This window comes from Acomys minous (assembly GCF_964271855.1).
Source record: "Acomys minous genome assembly, chromosome: 8".
Classification (NCBI taxonomy): Eukaryota; Metazoa; Chordata; class Mammalia; order Rodentia; family Muridae; genus Acomys; species Acomys minous.
Genome location: NC_140489.1, coordinates 74439324 through 74460958, shown reverse-complemented (window position 1 = coordinate 74460958; position 21635 = coordinate 74439324). Strand labels below are relative to the sequence as shown.

Below are 21635 nucleotides of genomic sequence, written 5' to 3'. Positions count from 1 at the left end.
TTGCAGTTGTTCAAGTTGCTTTTAGCGTGTAAACAAGTTTCTTTGTCTTGCTGATAATTCTACTTCTTCAAAAGGCTTTTACAATCCTAAATGATTCAGAAAATCATTTAAGTGTAATAGCTCTTAATTATCCTTTGAAAGAGGGATTGCATTTATATGTTAATGAATGGTAAGTATTAGTGAAAGTTTTCTTTAAAATTAAGGTCATTTTTGCTTGTCTCTAAGTGAAACTCAACTGCAATAGATTACGTAGTATTGTAGCATAAGGCATATATTCAAATGACTTTCTCAAAAAAATTTTCGGAGGCTCCTGCCTTAACTGTTATCTATTGAAGGTTCTGTAGCATTTTGTTTATTCAAGAATTTACTCGCTTATCCAAAATAAGTTTCCATACTCACTTAACTGCTGTGGAAGGCTTATTGGGTCTTAAAGATGTTTAAATCTGAAAACTGAATCCAAGTCAGTGCACTGCTGGCTGAGTTTGAATGTGCATAGCAGCTGTTTCTGGAATTTTAAAATGTAGATCTGTGGCAGGCTTTTATCATTTCAGAACAATTTTTCTTTTATATTTTTACCTTTCACTTGATTTATTTGTGTCTTATAGCTCAGATAGGAGAGTTGTGTAATTTATCTGAGTTTGAGTTTATCTTTTAAAACAGTATGGAATATTCTTATCTCTTCATTACCTGCAAATCAACACTGAAGGCTTATCATTATATAAAGTAAACCTAGATAAGGACTAATGCATTTGGAGGAACATGCTTTTACTTAGAAAGAATTCATAAGCTTAATTAAATTCAGGAACTAATCTTGAGGTCTTTTTTTATTGAATACCCATGTGTACTAATGTTTGAAAAATGCATTTTAGAATAATATAAACATTTTTGAAGTGTTACATTAATTTATATAGTTATATAGTTATGTGGTAAGTAAAATTTATTAAAGTAATTTAAAAAATATAATAGTAAGGAGGGTTTTTTGAATGTTAATAATCTAGATATTTAGCTCAGGTCCTTAGCCATTAAAAATAATTATTGTGCACATGTATTTTAATATGGTTAATCCTATGACTTGAACAATATTAGCTAAGAGGGTTCCAAAATTATACTAATTTGTTGCTACTTTTTTTTTTTAATTTGTGTTCTTCTGGACATGCAAAAATGAGTGGTTTACTAAAGTAGCAAACTCTAAATTGTTACATATTTCTTTTCTTAATGTTCTATAGTAAAGAAAATAAACGTGATTTTAAGGCAATTTGGTCTTTTAAATAGAGATCACTGACAATTAACCAAGTTTCTCCCATGTGTTAAACTCCCTCTGGGAAGCCAAACAGGTCTACAAACCTTTTTAGACATAAGAATCAAGTTTGCTACAATGTGTCATGTGATAATCACTTGTAAAAATTTACCCTGAAGTCTCTAAAGAGAAATGATGAGTCTTAGAATTTTTGTTTTTCCAATAAGAATTTTTATAAATCATAACATATTGATTAGCTATAAGTAAATTATCATGAATCATGAAATATGTTTTATCTCCAAAGGGCAGTTGAGGGCGATAAGGCAGGACTATTGGAGGGTAAGGACAGAGTTCCTATATCTATCCACTAAAGTCCTCTCTAAAAATATAATTGCATTCTTCCCTGCAGCTTTATCTCCATGCAGAGATCTAGAATATGTTTACAGAATGTAACCTCACATTAGACACATTTTTCCAAGCACTAATGCTTCAATTTAAAATATAATACAACTTAAAACCACCGCATTTTGTGGAAAACTATAAAGCTAGTGTTTTCAGTGACCACAGTACCGGATAAAAGGACTAGAGACTATGCTTAGTGTGTTAAATGTTACCATAGCTACTTCATATTGAACTTCACTATGGGCAATTCTTTATTGATTCTCAATTCTTTGCAGCATTAGATTGCTACTGACGGGCAATTGGAATGATTTGATCCCTTGAAATAACTTTTCAAATGTCACTCCTACTTTTGGTTCTTAACTTGCTTTGAAAGCTATAGTAAGTGGTGGCCGAAACTTCTTGTGCGTATTTGTGTGTGTGTGTGTGTGTGTGTGTGTGTGTGTGTGTGTGTAAGAGAGGGGGATGGCAGACATAGAAACTAAGTCAAGAAAGCATTGCATTTTTCTAAACGCATCCTACCAATGCTCATCTATTACTACAACTTACAGGAAAATACGGTATTTCAGCGTATATCTCATGTCTTACTTTGCTGAGGTCTCGGTGTCTTGAGATCCTCTATTATGAATGAGCTTGAGGAGAAAGTCCCCAGTGGTGATTCACCCCCAGCAGCGTAGAACGCTTTCAGTGACACAGTGAAGTTACGTTTCAGGGTGCACGCACAGCTACACCTTCAGAGTCTCAACACCAAGAACAGAGTTCCACTTCAAACATCACTATTATCTCTTTCAAATAAGGAGACTGCCTTTGGGTCCTATGAAGTCATCGAATAATGATCCTGTTGGCCTAGAAACAGAAATGGCACTACATTTCCCTCAGTTTACTTATAATACAAAATGTACGGCTACATTCTATTTCATGATAGTTGCTTGGAATGTGAGCTGTTGGTCTGCTTTCCATGTGGCCTTCTCTATTCCACACAATATTCATGAGACACTCTTTTATTGTTCGAATACCCTAGCCCCTCCGTCACCAAAATAGAACACAACATTGATGTTGGATGGGCTCTTTTTTTTTTTTTTTTCTTATTTGGTGCAGTTTTTAAAACTATAGTATTGTATGTGGTTATATAAAACAGGATCTGATAAGTCAGGATTAAGGAAGTACATATATGTTATTATAATTAGGTGGGAGATACTTCTTGCACGCTCTCTCTCTCCCTTTCTCTGTGTGTGTGTGTTTGTGTGTGCATGCGGGTGTGTGTGTACATGTGTGTGTGTGTATGGGGGTTGGGAGGGTGGAGTGCCTACTGCTATCCTCGTTTTTTGTTGTTGTTGTACCATAAAGCTGTGTAAGATGTGAAAGGACTCTTTTTTGGAGTACAGGTCGAAGATAAAACAAATGTTCTTTACACCTAAATAATAGTTGGAAGAATCTAAACGTGGCTCATCTATGTTCTACTTACAAAAGAAAAAAAATTTAAAGGGAAAAATTGGGTTTGGTGGCCATACTATAGTTTTTCAGAAAGTGCTGATGCGTGTCGGTGCCGTGTTGCTGAACTTTTCCAGTTGAGTTACAGAAAATGTGTAATATCTTGCATGTTATACTGCAACTTTATTTCTTTGATTTATGCACAGTTTTGTAACTAAAAATAATATGCATAATGACAGAGTCAGACCTCTGTAGTACTAGAGAAAAAAAAAAATGGCTGCAAAGTGTGCCTGGCTGGCTCTGGGCTTCGTGTTAAGTTTCCAAGGCACCGCAGGTCAGTTTAGTTAGAAATTGAAGCTGATTTGGGACCTTCCTGTTTTCCTGCTTTTACCGCATATATGTACAAAGAGTGTGTCAGACATTAAAGGCCTTTCTATCTAGGCAAGTCCCCCTTTCCTTTCTCCTTAAATATGTTTGTATTTCTGCACTAATTAATGCTTTTACCTTGCAATCATTTTAATGTTAAAATCGGATGTGGTATGAAGCTAGGCTTAGCGAACTCAGCACTTTTTGTTCCATAGACTGCACCCTCATTTTAGGATTAGAAGGGGGCACCACAGTGTAAATGTTGATTTTCTTCATGTTTTACTTAAAATAAAATTTACATTTCCTCAGGTAAATTTGTTTCTATCCTTTGATTCGAATGCTTCGAACCTCAGCCATAATCTGCTATATTCTTATGACTAAAAATTTGAATGGTAGACAAGCAAAAAGGCCTTTCATTTGTTTTATTACTAGTATTTTTTGTTGCTTGGAATAAAATTCAGGACTCCCACATGCTCAGCAAGGGCTCTATCACTTAGGTACACCGGAGCCCATTTGGTGGCCCTACTTTCTCCCACCCCCCCTTCCTTTCCTTTCTTTCTTTTCTCTTTTCATACACTTTTTTTTATTCTCCACTTTCTTCCCTAAGTTTTTTAGATCTTCTGTTTTTGGAACAAGGTACCCTTTAAAATGTGATGGATTAAATATGTGTGTACACAACTCTTTCCTGCCCCGATGTGTCATTTATTTTAATGTGTTTCTGAATTGATCTGTTTGAGACAGAGCAATAAAACTGGTGTGTTTACTCTGCAAGTTCAGCTTACTTGCTTTAGTTCTCTGGAAGGGTGTGACATGAAAAGATTGTGGTTGGGCCTCATGGTGCATGCTGGACTGAGTTTTTGTGAATGGAGGCAGAAATCCAGTTCTGCCTGCTTGTCTTGAGGAAATGGCTGAGGAGATCAGCTGTCTCATTCACGGGCAGAAAGAATGAGTCATACATCTTCCGCCTTGTTTGGCTCCAGGTCATTGTTACAGTGGATAGAACTGGTTTTAATTAAATATTAACCCCTTTAATACTTGACATTTGTTTCATTTGTAATTTTCCCACTCCTCCCCCTGCATCCCTCTGGCTTTAAGAGAAAACCCAACAGACAGTGAGATTGTAGGAATGAGAGGGTTTTTATTTGCCTGCAGCTGAATTTGAAAAAGTGTTAAACGTTCATCATTTCTTAAGCAATGAATGTTATTATATTTAAAAGTTGAAAATGGGCATAAAGTAAAAGCAAGCTGTATTTAAAACTGCTGTTCACCAAGGCACTGTTGTTTAAGAACAGATATTGAAGTTTAAACGTGGGGCATTGGTTCTGTGACATTTTGGTTGCAATTAATACTTTTATAAGTTTCTTTCCCACAGTGCTGCTCTGTTGTATCAAGAAAGAGTGTTAGAGAACAGCTTCAGAGAGTAAGCTAGATAAAGCCACTGGCCGAGAGTGCAGACACTATCCTTTAAAGTAAAGCTTCGGAGACGCAATGGCAACTGCCCTATTAGCCTGAAGTGAACTGATAGCGTTGCTTCAGCTATTACCAGTAGAATTTACATGCTTGCTCTTCGTGAGAGCCACTTATTGGTCTTTGGTACATTCTTCCTCTTCTTCCTCTTGAATTACATTGTGTAGAGAGACATTTTCATTTCCCAAAGATGATCACTTGAAGCACAGCTTAGAGTAGGCAGTAATGCAATTAAAAACATTAAAAAATATTTTTTAGTTTGGCTTGTATTATTAATCTTTAACTTTGGGTTCAGTATGGCTTGCAACAATATTTCAAGCAGCTATAGATTACGTCTTCACAGAATAATTGTGAGGTAAAGAAAAAAGTAGAAAATGTACGATACAAGTGTGCTGATACAGTGTCCTGTTTTCCTTGCCCAAAGCCAACGTGTGTTTTTAGTTAAATGCTTTCTTTCCTTTCCCTCTGACTTGAAGTTAGGGGTGGACTTGAGCCTTTGTCTATTTAAGTGGCATGCTGCTTTGTTCAGTCTCTTCAGTTTCTTAAGATTAGCTTCTGTGAAAATGTGAGTCATATGTTTTTTGTTAAAATTCTGTAATATGTTCAAGCATACGTGTGAAGTACTTATTCAGTATGTTAAGGAGTTAGAACAGAAATAGCATTCTTCATCCTTACTCTCTTTACAAATTGTTAGTATGGAGCTATTTTCTCTGTTCTTGTAAGATATACCTTCTAGATTTTTCTGCCCCTTAACCATTACCCCTTGCCCTACATGTATGCCAACACTCGGCACAGAGCACACACCCACTGGGGCCTTCCTTGCTGCTACTCGTGTGGTGATGTCTTCTAAAGAGCTACAACTCTGTCATATGAAATGAAAGAAAAGTCTGGCCAAGAACATATCTGTACTAGCATATAAAGTTGCTAATAACTTACTACCTATTTTTAACCATCCCCATACCCAAGCATTAAATTTTTATTAGATTATTATAAATGATATTTTATTTGTCTGCATTGTGCCGCCAAACTGCAATGAAGGTTGACTTTAAATCTAAAACCATTTTATTGTTGTATGTGTATGGGTACTTTGGCTGCATGCATATCTGTGTACCATGTGTGTACCTAGTTCCCTCAGATATCAGATACTCTGGAACTGAAATTATAGATAGTGTGAGCCAATATGTGGGGTGCTGGGAATTGAACCTAGGTCTTCTAGAAGAACAGTAAATGGTTTTAACCATGAAGCCATCTGTACAGCTCCAAATGTTAGCTTTTTAAAAATTCATTTCTTAGATTTGTTTTTATTATTTTATGTTGTATGAGTGCTTTGCTTTCATGTGTGTCTGTGCACCACACATGCTGGTGCTTAAGGACGTGGTGAGCCTCCTTGTGGGTGCTAGGGATCAAACCAGGGTCCTTTGCAACAATATCATGTGATTTTAACCCCTGTACCAACTCTCTAGGCCCAAATGTTGGCTGTTTTTGCATCTTAAAGAGACACATACGCATTCACATGAGTATACATATATATGTATTTTGTACATATATACACACATACATACATATATATGTATGTATATCTATATGATTATTTGAAGGTGTGTGTGTGTATCCATATCTGTAGATGTCTAGATGTCCTGGAATTCACTCTGTAGACCAATATGGTCTCAAACTCAGAAATCTACCTGCCTCTGCCTCTGACACCCTGGGACTAAAAGTATGTGCTATCACAACTGCCCTGTATCTGTTTAGCTCTTAATTTAGAAGGAAAACTAAATCATAGATATACTTTTTTAAAGTTCAGGATTTAATTATTTGCTTGCTATTATTAAATATTTATTAAAGTGTATGTATTAAGGCATTTTCAATTAATGTAGATATAAAAGCACATTATAAAGTACATTTTGCCCATGTGTAATTCATCATTCTGAGCAGAAGGTCAAGCCAACCCCAATACCAAAACCTATGCTGTCAGTAGCAAAAATACATTGTAAATAGCTAAAAGAATGCCAGTACATCCTTTTATTCTGATGTCAGTCCTGTGTTTGTTTGTTTGTTTTGATACAGGGCTTTCTGCATAGCTCTAGCTGTCCTGTAACTGGCTCTCTAGAGCAGCCTGGCCTCAAACTTCACCTACCTCTGACTCATGCTTGCTAGGATTATTTTTCTAGCAATAAAAGTGTGTGCAACAACTGCCTGCCTCGTCCAGTCATGCTTGTTAGAAGTAATAATATAAAAACAGTAAGCTGGCCATAATAGTGTTTGAAGTGCATTTGTGAATGTGACTTTTAGGAAAAGGGGCGTAGTAGAAGGTTGGAAAGAAGAAAGTACCTAATATCTAAGTGTCTGGGATCGTGCTTAAACTACTCGATTTATTGGTTTCAAAAAACCCCTTATATTATTATGTTAAGTTGAGTGCGGGAGTTGAGTGGCAAATGACATTTAAAGAAATTAAAGAACTTACCTGTATGTGGCAAGTCATCACATTGAAAGCAGAATTTTCCAACTTGAACATTGTTATACATAACATCAAATACTGGTGAAAAGCTTGCTGATCAAGCAGGTACCAGTTATGACGTGGAATTATTGTTGGTCAATTTGTATCTGGTAGTAGGGGATGGTCTGTCTTCAAGAAAATTAAGTACTGGTATGAAGGGAGACTGTTAGCAAGCAACTATGTGATATATACAGAACAATACTGGGCAAGGCTATCCTGGGACAGTTATATTCTTGGCTAAGGTAACATGCTTTATTCATCAAAATATTTCCATTTACAAAGAATGCTATCAGATAAATATGGAAAAAACTATTGAGACTGTCTTCCTTTTTTTTTTTCCTTCATATGATGTGGAATTTTGTCATATGAAACTCCATAATTGTATGGTTTTTAATTAACTGGCTTATTAGCCTAAAATACTTCAACATACTACAGCTCTTTTTGTTATTATTATTATTTGATTTTTGAGACAGAGTCTCCAACTGTAGCCTGGGCTGGCCTGGAGTTCACTGTGTATCTCATACCAGCCTCAGACTGTTGGTGAACCTCAGCCTTCCAAATGCTGGAATTAGATGCCTGGCTAAGACTGAGCATTTTAATTAACATTCCCCACACAGAATAAGTTCATTCCAAAAAAAAAAAATGATTGACATCTCTTTTAATATGACTTGATTGGATAGAAATTTACAGTATTATACAATATTAGGAAAGTAATACTAGCTAATGAGATCACATTGAAAGCTGATACTGATGACAGTTCATTGTATGTTGTAACCTGATTTCTGTATTGTGTAGTTTGTTTATAGAACAGGTATGCATATCTGTGTGTTTGAATACTCGGTGATATCTTACAGGATTGGAATAGGTTATTTCCGTGTTCACATCAAAGGTAATAAACATTTCAAGGTGAAAGACCGGGCTTGTGCTTTAACTGCAACCAAGTAAATGCATTAAGTTCTCCCAATTCTTTAGTTCTTCCTTTTCCTTTAATAAAACAAGAAGCCACTTAACCTTAGGGCTGACAAATGGTGGGAATCCTTTCTTTAGTGCTAACTAGTAGCCAGGAAAATATTGTGCATAAAAAACATTTGTTTTATTGTTTGTTATATTTACTATTATTATTACTAATACAATTGTTAAAATACATTGCTTTGCTGCATGTGGCCCAAGTCTATGACAGTCCTTGCGTTCTTGCATTTTTTTTTAAAGCTTTACAGCTTGCTTTGAAGAACTTTAGGGCAAATGTTTTTAATTATGGTAGTCTGATTTGCAGGAGGTGAAGCATACCAAAAGAAGTCATTTCTAAACAATGAGAAGGGATTTGTGTGCTAGCTGCATATATGACTTGGAAAAATCCCTGTAGTTCACTGAGATGGACCGTGTAAGCACAAGCAGTGGTGAATTGAAATGCTTCTAGCACAACTGCAAAGTACATCTCTGTACATGATATAGGAATCCTGTATCTTTTATTCTCCATCTCTTCACTTGCTTTCTGCCAGGTGAAACTTAGAGGGACTACACCTGCTACCATTATATTTTTGGCATGCTTACATTGTTCCAGTGTACTAGTGGACCTTTCAGCTTCCTCTCCTATGCATTCCTGTTTTACATAGAAGGTTATTGGCAAATAATCATCTAAACAGGCCTTGTTCAGCCCATCTGCCTTGGCAGGTCCTCCCTTAATTTTTTAAAAAAATTTTTCTTTTTCTTCTTCAGCTCAGGTACCTGACAATGATGAGCAGTTTGTGCCAGACTATCAGGCTGAAAGTTGTAAGTATAGCATGACTCATCTTTTATGTTTTTGCCTGTCTTATTTTTCCGTTCTTTCTTTTCAGTTGGTTTCTACTTCTCCTGTGTCTTTGCATTGTGCCAGTGTTGTATTTGGTTTACAATCCGGAGGTGTGTTTATTTACAGGTTGTGACATCAGCAAAATCCCTGCCCAATCTGGGCACAGCTTCCAGTGGTAGGCAAGGAAAACTGAATTGTTGATAGACTGGCTCTGTTCTCCATACTTAGTGAATTTTCTTGGAGAGCAAACAGGGTGTGATACGCGAATGTGCAAGTGTTTACTTCAGTTTTGCCAGTGCGTTCACAAGGAAAAGTCTGGATGCTGGTGGCAGGCAGAGTAAAAACCCATGCAAAATTACTTATCCTATAAGTTGTAAAAAAATTCTTGGCTTGGACATTCATTGGCTAATTGTATTACTCTATATTCACAAACCGTCACCTGCTTTATTTAATTTTTAGCCTGAAGTTTTTAGCTTCCAGGTTGCAGTTGCAAATACGGCAATAGCCATTGGCTTTTAACAGCAGCCCTTTTGTGTCTGTATCCCTGAGCCTTGCTCCAGGCCCTGTCAGAATGCAGGAAGAGTGATTCATGGATACTTGCCCTCCCTTAATTGCAGAGTGAGCATTTTGCCTGCACAAACATAGTTGCCCCAGGGTTTACTGCTGATATTTATACTTTGCAATTCTAGCATTAACCGAAGCTACTGACCCATGAAGTAAACCCAAAGGAGAAGCAGAGCTGTTCCTCATCCCCCAGGGATATGTTCCAAGATAGCTGGTGGACTCATGTCTCTGTGGCTAGAGCACATGTCTCTTGAATCTTGTACTCTAGAGGCTGCTTTCTAATTGTTCATACATTTAAGAATAAGTAACACTTAATTTATAAATTAGGCACAGTAAGAGATTAGCAATGATAATAATGAACGAGAGCAATCATGACAAAACTTTATCATTAAAACTATTTAAAATTACAAATGATTTCTAGAACTTTCCTTTTACTGTTTGGCCGGTGTCTGACTGCAGACAACTAAACTTGTAGGAAGTGAAACTGTCTGTGAGTAGCGAACATTGTGCCATATTATGAAAGTTGATTGACGCACTGTTTATTCTCAGTGCCATTTAAAACTCCAGCCTATTCTGTGCATTCTCACTGCTAATAGTATCAGATGAGTCCATGTCAGCAGTTTGAAGAAATTCTTACTTGCTTACACCTCATGAAACCCATACTGTAGACCTTGATCCCCAAAGTGCCTATATTACCTCAAGTAACATCCGTTTGCTGAAAATGTTTGTTTCCAGTGATTCTTATCTTATCTTAAAGGGTAGTTAGTTAGAGAGTTCTCAAGAACAAAAGCCAGCTAAGAGGTCAAAAGAAGAAAAGGTATAGAACCGTGACCTCAGGGTAGTTTGGTTTATCCGACTGCTGGTGTTGCACTGTTATCCTCGACAGTTTCTTCAAATGTGAAATGACTGATCGAAGCTCCATTCATCCAGCAGCTGACAGGTTTCACCTGCAGAAAAAAACAAAAGGAATTCAAGATCCTCCTATTACACTTTGATTTTTAAAGGCATTGAAAGAAAATGTACATAAAGCAAATCCTATCATTTGAAGTAGCTTAAGTGTAGAGTTCATGACATTAAGTACATTTTTATTGCTAGCCTGTCATCAACACAGTTCAGAATTTTCAATTTGCCCTGAAACCCTACACCCACAGTGCAATGGCTTCTGTCTCCCCAGTCCAGGCAAACATGGTTCTGTCTCAGAGATGAGAATTTGATGTGCTGTTGGTTATCTGCGTACAAGTATTTTGCACATCTTTCATGAAACATATTCCTGAGATTTCAACCTTAAGGAGTAGAGACCATCAGAACTCTCATAAGAACAATGGCTAATGACATCTATGCAAGGCATACACTGTGATCAGAGCATGGGAAAGGTACCTTTTCCTTCCTGTGAGGAACTTGACTTTTTTTTCCCCTACAAGCTCAAACTGTCTCCTGAGTGAATGAATGAAGTCTCATTGCATCATCTCATTACCAAATAATTGGTAAGGATTAAAACAAACAAAGAAACAAACAAACAAAACCAAATACTCCAAACTAATTTTTCCTGTTTTTCTTACCCGACATTTTTACCAGCTTTTATTCTTGAGTGTTTCATCTCTCAAACCCTCAGTCACAGCAGGATAGCCTTTTTCTCCTCTTTTCCCTCTTTTGGTTCTTCTTACTCCACTCACCATGCAGCCATTAAGTTGATGAAATGTGGTGAGTGAGACCACAGAAATAAATTTTTACTTTTGGTTACATTTGGTTACTTTCATCTCAGACTCTTGAGGGTGCTGGTTACTGTATTGATCACACAGCTCTGAGCAGCCACATCTACCATGCCATCATTTCCAACCCAGCTCTCTGCTCTGGTCTTGGCTCCTCAACCTCTCTTGATACCTCACGAGGAGAGGATCCCCTATGTAACTGGCAAAAGGCTGCACCTCCAGTGTCACCATACACTTTCTGTTATGTGTTGGTGAAAAACAGTGTTTAAATCAACATGAAGCTCTAGACACAGTTCATACTACAAAGACTAATGGTTTTCCAAATCGACAGGTGTTTTAATTTTTATTTTTGAGATGAATCTTATAAAATTTCAAGCTGCCTTCAAGCTTACTGTCCTGGATGGTCCTGGATGACCTTGAAGTGCTGATAATTTTCCTCCACATCCCAAATGCTGGGATTATTGGCAAACAAATCTGTCATTTTGGTTTCGCTGTCCTTCTAAATGAAGACATCACTGTCCAAGGTAAAAATCCCCAATTTAAACTGTACATTCAGCTCAGTGCAAAAACTTGCAGTCACTAAATTGTTCATTCTGCCTCTCAGAAGCATCTCTTTTCCAACCTCTGCCTCTTCCCTGTTCCCCTGTGTTCTCACACCATCCGGCTGCCAACGCACAGCTTCAGAATAGGTTTTGTGGTTGGTGTTCTTGCCTGTGAGCCCTTTTCCTTCCTGCCTGCCCTTTGCATCCACAAACAGTTGCCTGGCTTTGTTAATTTTCTCCTTGCACTTCTTGATGGACAAAGTCCTTATGTTTGAGCTCTGCAGAAAATTGTTCTATAACCCAGGTCTTGACCTTCTCTTCAACTCAACTTTTTGACTCTTGTGCCTTTGGTACTCTGTCCCCTCTAGCTGTCTCTACACCTTAGTCTTTTTTTCACTTTTCAACTCTCCATGAATGACACACTTTTTATGCCTCATATTCCTTGAAATGGTTTTTAGAGCTTTCTATGGTCTTATTTCCTACTCAGCTCAGAATACCTTTTGTTTGCCTTTCTTGACTTTTTCATGCTGCTCTTGCCTTACAGAGTTGGTCCACAACATTGTGTGTCTCAAAGCTGTTGAATTAGAGACTTACAGTTTTGTTTAGTTTTTAAAGAGACATGGTCTTCACTACGTAGCCTGGAGTCCTGGGCTGGCCAGGAACTCAGTATGTAGACTATGCTATCGTTACACTCAGAGAGATCTGTCTGCCTCTCTATTCCTCTGCTGGCATTAAAGGTGTGAACCACCACACTTGGCCCAGAGACTGTGAACTTCTTAGAATAAGGACCATGTCAGAGTCAACATGCCTGGCGTGTTACAGAGGCACAGTAAGTAAGAGAGCTATCCCAATCATCTTAGTTTTACTTTAACCAGCAAATAATGACAGGTTGATCAGACCTTGAGACTCATAAATGAAACATCTTTATAAAAGGAACCTATAAACAAAGGGTAAACATAAGTCTAAAATCACCTAATAAAACTCAAGGTAAGATATAGTTTATCTCAAGTTTTAACTGACATAACAAACTGGTTGCTCAGCTGACACTGTCCAGCTAATTTCACTTGCTATTAAGGAGAAAGTAAAAGAATGACTTGAAGAGAGCAGTAGAGTATCTTGACATACAGTGAAGGAAGGATCTCTTCATAAAGTGCCTACCAAAGGAGAATGAAGAGGTCACATGGTATCTGAAGCACTTTTGTAGACGTTTGATTCTTTTCTGTCTGGAGATGTTTAGTGGGACAGAAGAAATAGGAAGAGACTGCGCACTCCCCCACGTGGCCTGTCACTTCTACATTTACCCAGGATGACCATAGATAATTGCATTTCGTTACATACTTCCTTGAAACAAGATGGTTTTGACTTTTTCTTTATTGCTTTACTTCTTTGCTAAAAGCAGGGCTAGCCAAATTAACAGCACAATTGTATTCAACACTTTAGGCACACTATAGACCATCCGTGGGACTATGCTATATTTAATTACAAGTAGAAGAAGGTGAGAGAATAGGAATTTCAAAAATTGTGAACTGAGATAAAATTATAACACTTGGGACTTTAAAAAATATTTTCTGAATAGTTGTTATTTTTATTGACAAAAATATTTGAATGAGTAATCTGGAACCCAATGTTATACTATCACTGGCTAATTTTTCAGAAATTGTAAGTTCTGAAGCAAGTATGGGCACTAAAACATTTCAAATAATTCATTCCAAGAATCAAATAGTTTGAACACATTATTTGTTTTGCACGAATGCACTTTTCATATTTTAGGCATGTTGTGGTAATGCATAATCACTTTAGGATATACTCTTACTTCAGTGAGGAACTACAGTACATCTCTTCAGAAAAGGGACCTCAAGGGGTAAAACAGAAATGTCTGGCTAATAAAATGTTTCAGTGGCTGAGGACACTTGCTGCCAGATCTGATGACATCAAATTTCCCAGATACACATGGTGGAAAGAGAGAACTACCCCCCAAAAGACCTTTACATTCACTGCACGCATGCACTCACATACACACACACACACACACACACACACACACACACACACACACACACACATACACACACACACCCCAGAGACAGAGAGAGAGAATAAGAATATATGAGCTTTGCTTTTCTGAGGTATGTATAGGCTTGGAAACAAACTGAACTTTTTTTATATATATGCATTTTAAATTATATAAATTATATATCAACTCACAGTTTACATTCGCTCATAACACAATAATCTTTTAAAATCTACTCTTCATTCTGTTCATCATGCAGCTACACATTATTTTTACAGCCAGTTTTTTTCTAGAGGTTAAATTTGTCACGTCAGTCTTCTCTCTGTAGGATTCACAGGATGGTCAATATTCACAGTTATACCTCACCTTCGCCCAGGAAGTTCCCAGGAGCTCAGTGCAGTCCCAGCAGGACAGACCTTGTAGAGCTATCTTGCATTTTTTCCCCTTAAAGTGACAGTGGAATGCAAGGCAATCAGAAAGAAGACATTGGAGGAATAACCTTGACGTTAATATGTTTATGAAAGTAATTCTTTCCAACCAGGTCACTCTATCTGATATGTGTAATAGAGTGCTAGAAGACCGCCTACAAACAGACGAGACAGAGCCATGTGTAGGGAATGAATGATTTAAAAGCAATTACTACATGGTGACACCTTCCAGTAAATAAAAGCCACAACATGGGATTTTCTCAGGCTTTTTCAAAGTTAAGAACTACACTCACTTTGAGTTTGGGGGCAGTAGAGGGGAGCACTTTATAAACTACTGTAAGAAGTCTGCTTCTTTTTCTGTCTTGGAGGGCAGGTGCTGGGGACTAGCCCAGGGCCTTGCATAAACTGAAAACACACTTTCCCACACAGCTGTGTTCTAGCCCCTTAGATCTCCTTTCTAATAGGTCAGTGCAGCCTGTCACTCATTTATTTTGTGTTAACAGAATTGGAATATTCCACCTACAGCTTGTTTTTCTTAAGGTTTTGCCTTTCTACTAATCTATACTTTCCTGCATCCGCTGCTTCTATGCACACAGCGAGCCCTTTGTAAAAGCTTGACTCTTTGTATTCATCTTGACATCTTCCTCCTTTGATTAAATGTTGGGGTTTGACTGGCCCAGAGGATTTCATGGTCTTTTTTCACTGCCTTGGGCTGATGAGCAAGGCGCTCTCAGATCAGTTCTGTTGCTATGACTTTAGATCATGTGGGTTTGTTTTGGTTAGTTTTGGCTTGGTTTTTGTTTTGTTTTGGTTTGTTTGCATGCTGCTAGCTCTTTCTTTTTCTTTTCCTTCTTTCTCCCCTCCCTTCTCCTTCCTCTTCCTCTCCCTCTTTCTTTAAATGATTTTGGTGGGAAGGGATGGGATCTCACTGTGTAGCTCTGGACGAGCTAGAATACTCTGTGTAGACCAGTTTGGAAATCACCCCGACACTGCCTCTCCTTAATTTCTGAGACATCCTTAAGCACACTGTCCTTGTGAGCCACTTGCAGGATAAATTGTCCTTTCTTCCTTCGCCTGAGGTCTCTGTCTGAGGTCTGAGTCCAAGCTCTCTGGAGGAGTCGGCCTCTTCCTTCTATGGTTTATTGCTGTTTGTTGGTTTGTTATTGTCATGGCTTTTTTCCCTTTTCTTTTTTACAATTCAAATGTTTTACTAAGGCAACGTAGGTAACATGAACACAGGGTTGGCGTACATAAGATCATTTCCTGTGCTTACCTCCTCATCTCATAGCCCTTTCTAGAGATAAACATGCACTCTCCCCTTTCTGGTTGTCTCAAGTTTCAGATAATGTGCAGATAATGCCTTGTCTATTTATCCGCATTAGTCTATAGTTTCTTTTTTCTCTTCTTTTAAAGAGTTTATGTGGCCAGGTGTTTTACCTGTATCTCTCTCTGTGCTCCATGTGTGTGCACAGGTCAGAAGAGGAGGGCATTGGAGTCCCTAGGATTTGAGTTGCAGATGGTTGTGAGCAGTCATTTGGGTACAGGGAATTGAACCTGGCACCTTTGGAAGACCAGTCAGCGCTCTTAAGTGCCAAGCCATCATTTCAGCTCCCCTTTCTTATTTTCTGTTTTACTGGGGATGGTGTTCTATGTTGGTGCCTGTTTTGCGATGACATTGTCTGTTATGTTAGGGAAGCAATGATGGAAGCTGCATGGAGCTACTTGATCATCTCTGAGCACATCAAGAACCAGAGATGAATGCTGTCATCTACCTTTTTTTTTTTCTCTTTCCCAGTTTCTTTTTTCATTTCTCTTTTTCTTTCTTTCTTTTTTCTCCAAGGGTTTGGAACAAGATCTTATGTAGCACATGCTGTGCTTGAACTAGATACATAGTCAAAGATGACCTTACATTCATAAAGCCCCTGCCTCCACCTCCCAACTGCCAGGATCAGAGACATTAATTACTATGCTCAACTCTAGATTTTATTTCTTGAACATTAAAATAGATACAGAAAAAGAAGTGTATCTTGGCTAAATCTTAATTATTTTATCTTGTAAGAGATAGGAAATTCTAGAACCAGGCCTCAGAATCTCTAAGGAATTTGTATATGATTCCCATTTAGACCTACTACAGATTGTAAGGTTAGACGGGTTGCCTGCCCTGTCATTTGCTGACTAAGCATAAAGACGACAGCACCAGACTTTTGCAGTAAGCTAATGGTCCCTGCTACAAGATTATGTGTGTACATAGAAGTATTATACAACCATCATGGCCAGTTCTAACAATGTTGTTTAAGTAATGTATCGTTCTTTTAGTATTAAGTAGACTAGGGGATTAGGAAATGAAGTCTGTATAAGATATTTTTAAATCTTTGCTATAGTAAATGTATATTTTTCAACCCCAAAGCCTAATCTCTCTTTATTTTTTCTTTCCTTTTTGAGAGTCTTTGCTGATTCCAGTATAAAACTATGAGTGTAAATGCTCTGTGTTACTTAGAAAGAGAAGTACGGCGTTGCTGGCCCCACCCTATGGGGAGGTTTTCTCCTTAGGTTTCTCGCCCATAAAAGTTCTATCTACTGTAGGTGCAGGTGTGTCCTGTGTTTGTCTCCACAGAGGCCCCATTCTGCACCCTTGGAAGAAAGGCAGAAATCTTAGTTTGCTCCTTGGTGGTTTCACAAGAGGTGTATTTTCTAATCAAGCCAGAAACGTAATGACAAGTCTCCAGGCACAGCATCCTGATTGTTCCGGATCTTCTCGGCTCTCAGAAGCTAAGCTAGGCTGAGCCTGATTAGTACTTAGATGGGAAAGTCAACCACAAACTTTGCCTTGCAAGATTTTTTTTTTTTAAAAATGGATATCAAAATTCACTGAATCCAAGAGAAGAAATGAAGCTAAACTGTCTACCTTGGGCCTGTTACTCAAACTTGGCTTACCTGTGGGATGGGAAAGAGCATACTGCTTTCTTCAGCACAGCCCACATTTTGAGCCTATGATAGTTTTTCCACACTAAAGGAGGAAAAAAAGGGTAGCATATAAATATGGAGAAATGGATGCCTGAATTTAAAAGTGGATCTGGGGGGGGGGGAAGGGGGGAGAATGATGTGTAATTAATGTAGAGGTCAAAACTACTATTAAGAAATACTAAAAATCTTCTTTAGTCTTTGTTTTAATATATTCTCTAGACTATAACAAAAACATGTGATTTTTAAAAAATCAGTTTTTTCTTGCGAAGGTCGATAAGTCAGACCTAATCCCAAGATAAAAACCGAAACGCAAATCAAAACGGTGGACCGAAGAGCACAAAGGTTTGCTGTTCCATTATAGGTGAAAATTGAGATAGCTTCCAAGCTTTGTCTTCCCCATTCTACTAGCCTTGAGTTTCCTCTCGATGCGCAGGCATGCCCTGGAAACTGACTTCCAAAGCACGTTCAAGGGAAGTATGGCAGCAAATACTTTCCACTCTTGCTGCCGATAATCAGTAACAAATTATTTTAAGGAAAGTGATTGATGCGATCTTTGGTTGAACTTCACTCACTATTAAATAAACATGTTGTTACACAGCGAGTGGACTTATTAGGGGTAAAACAATCTAGGTAGAGGATGAGGGTGGGGAACGACTTGTAAAACCAAATATTGCAGTCTTGGTTCCAGAGCTCTATTATGTACACATAGTACATGATCTGGTGTTACTCACAATTGTGTTTAGTATGCGAAATTTACTAATATGTGAAAAAATTTCCACAGAATCTATAAATTTCATGAACTTAGATGGAAATTGGCAGCTATATGAGCTAATCCAGTACATGAACACATCTGTGTAATTTTGTGTGTTCACTGTTTCTTAGGCATTTTTACTTGCATCTTTCTCTCCTGTTTCCCATTTACTACAATGTTAAACAATACTTCAGTGAAATGATTTTCAGTGCAAGCTTTCATATATATATATATACACACCAAGTCTCACTCTGTAGTCCTACCTGGACTGAAACTTGTTACATGGACCTGGCTGGCTCTTCTTCCCTGCTGGGATTAAAGGCATTAATAAAGGCTAGGATAAAGGGATTAATGCCACCATACCTTGCTCAAGAACCATTTAAAAACAGTGTTTAACAAATAATCCTTTTTAGTGTAGATGTCATATCAGGCCATTTAGACAATGTATAATGCATAGCTGTTACAGTGATTTGGGACCCTATAGAATAGCTTTTTCATCTCTTACTTTGCAAAGGAATTTTGTGTTTATATTTTGTTGTTGTTATCTTACTGAGGATTAAGCTTAGGAACTTGTTCATGCTAGGCAAGTGGTTACTCACTGAACTACAGACCAGAATCTATACCTATATTTCTCTTAGTAATACTGAGATGATTACATTTTTACAAATACAATGTATACTCATAGCAGGTCATTCTGTGACTTTATAATAGGAATAATACAGTTTAATAGTGAAACAATTCTTACATTCATTATTAGATGGAGTGTTGTGGAGCCAGTCTGGTTCTGAGTTTTTTATGTAGCTGAGGATGACCTTGAACGTCTGGTCTTGCTACCTTCATCTCCCAGTGCTAGCTCTGGAATTAAAGAGATACACTAATGTGTCCAGTTTAGTTCTTTTTGCAAGATTTGGCATTGCTTTGGTCCATGCCACAAGTACTCTACCAACTGAGTTCATGGTGGTGACCTTGTAAAATTTAGTGTTACTTGTACTATGTCCACTTACTTTTATTGAGTACATGTTTGTATAATTGTAGTCAGTACAGATATACAGTAGAATTATAAGACGGCAAGCATCTTTATTCAGCAAATATGATTTGAAGCCCTATTTTGTGCCTGGCATGTTGTGAACAACCAGACAAAACATTGCAATCACAATATAAACTTGGATCCACGCCTTTCCATTTATGATATATCACTTGAGGGGTATTGTCTATGCATAATAATTAATATGTACTTACATTTTGATCTTGTCTTAAATGTAGAAAAAATTTGGCTAAGCCTTGTCTTTAATTTTACAAAGTACATTTTGCATACATGTGTAGCTACTGGGTCTTCCAGCCAATAGCTCAGTGTTTGTGAATCTACTTCTGTCTCACATCAGCAAGTAAGGGTAGAGTTGTTCTTTTTAACCCACTTCAGATAGCTTATTCTTCCATGTCTTAGACATAGTGGCTTCTATGTGTCAGTGTATGCTATACATATCCTGATGTTTATTCACATTTCAATTGGCTTCTAGTGATTGGATCACATCAAAGTCATCTTTGTGTGACTCACATGTTGTAGGTCTTCACTGGGTATCGAATTGAATGACTAATTGCTTGGGTAGTTAGGTAGAAGTCTTAACATCCATGTACAGGTGGCTCTTAATTGTCTGATGTCTAATGCAAATATCTCCATTCTTTTTCTGTTTCATTTTCCTTTGAGGGATTATGGAGACTGCATGTATGCAACATTAGATCTAGACCCTAGTTATTAAATTTGAGCTCTCTAATCAATATTAATTTATACTCTTATCTCAGGACATGTTTCTCAGCAATCTCTATTCAGTATGAATACTGAGAAATTGCTTAGGATTGTTTTTGTTTTATTTAAAGAGAAATTCAGAGATCATAACAAAATCAAATGAGTAAAGCAAGCCATGAAGGATGTCATGCAGCTCAGTGGTCAGCACCTAGTTGCTTAGTTTATGGGTAACTTCCTTCCTGGACACCAGCCCTTGGGCCACATACAAATGCAAAAACAATGTCTACCTTTAGAAGAAAACAAAACAAAATATACATGGCTAAGGCTATGAAAATTGCTCTATGGTAGGGTAAGAAGCTTGAGTTCTTGAGTTTGGTCCCTGCCAAAATACACACACACACAAACACACACACACACACACACACACACACACACACACACACACACACACGTCAGGGTTAGCAAAGATTGCTCATACAAAAAACTGATAGTTTTGAAAAATCTTATTAATGTCTGATGAATTAAAAGAGACTTGGGGAAGATAAAAGGGGTCTTTTAGCAGGTGATAGTTTCTGGAAAGATACCCTGGGAATTCATTTGTTTTAAGTCTGTAAACAAGATGGGAAGTTTGGTGTTTGGAAACAGCAGCTGTTGTCTGGGATGGTGTGCTTAGCTTCACTGTCGGGAAGATTTTTTTTCTCTTACTTATTCAAAACATGAAGGGTGTTTATGAAGGCACCGTGTATTTCATGCTCCTAATGTTGAGGGGTTGGTTTCTCAAGTTAAAGAGATCTGTGTGGACCATGGAAGTAGGAGCTGCAGCAGCAGAGGCATTAAGGGGAATGCTAGAGGGCACAGGCTCGGGATCCCAGCACTGTGGAAACTGAGGCAGGAGGACCACAAGTTCGAACCTAGTCTGGGTTTTATGGCAAGAGCCTGAATGAGAAGCAAACAAGCAACAGAATCAAAATCAGGAACTGAGGGAGAGAGGAGAAAGGGAGAGGAAAACCAGTTAGCCTGCTGGCAGTGCTGGGAGCATTTCTGGATTCCCAATATTAAGTAGATCGCTTCTCACCAGAGCCCAGAGCTTTGGTTTGTGATGATACTACAAGTTAATGACATCGACATTTTAAATTTAGTAATGAAATATTGAAGTCTTTTAAGAGTTCTTGGGGGTCTCTCTGATTTTAAAAGAAGATGATATGTCCTTAGTTATATGCTGGGGAAATTGAAAATAAAAACTGTAAACCAATACACTTTCTTCTTTATCAAAATTGTCTTATTTGTATTATTGGAATATGATAGGCTTTCTTGTTTAAAAGATTATTTTTATATTCTGCTCCCTTATAAGCCCAAAAATTTAATAGATGAAAAGATGAATCAATGCAGTTTGTTATGCCCAGCTTCTTTAAAGTATACTTCAATTATTATATATGCACATAATTCTTATAGTTATTTAAATTGTTTACATTAGCTGTGATCAAGATCTATAAATTTGTGTATAGTGGTTCTGGATATATTTAAACAAGATGCATGCATCCTTTTTTCTCCGCTTTTTGTACTGAACTTCTCAACACTGACATTTAGTGCTGAAGTGTAAGAGGCTGTTCTTAGAATTTCCTCTAGCTGCTGACTTGCTATCAAAACCATGGAACTCACTTAAAATGACACCTTCTTAGCAGAATATTGGACAGATAACATTGAAGCCAACCGTGAGCAGTGTTCCCTTTCCCTTT

The 21635-nt window shown here is 37.6% G+C and overlaps 1 protein-coding gene across 5 annotated transcripts in view; it reads left to right on the top strand.

Moving 5' to 3' along the window:
- Positions 1 to 21635, top strand: part of ETV1 (ETS variant transcription factor 1) — an 85663-nt gene that overhangs the window by 5100 nt on the left and 58928 nt on the right. For all 5 annotated transcript variants that reach the window (XM_084793769.1, XM_084793768.1, XM_084793770.1 and 2 more), the window contains one exon: positions 9114 to 9167. In XM_084793769.1, the coding sequence (XP_084649895.1) occupies positions 9114 to 9167 (54 nt within the window). The remainder of the gene's footprint in view (positions 1 to 9113; positions 9168 to 21635) is intronic.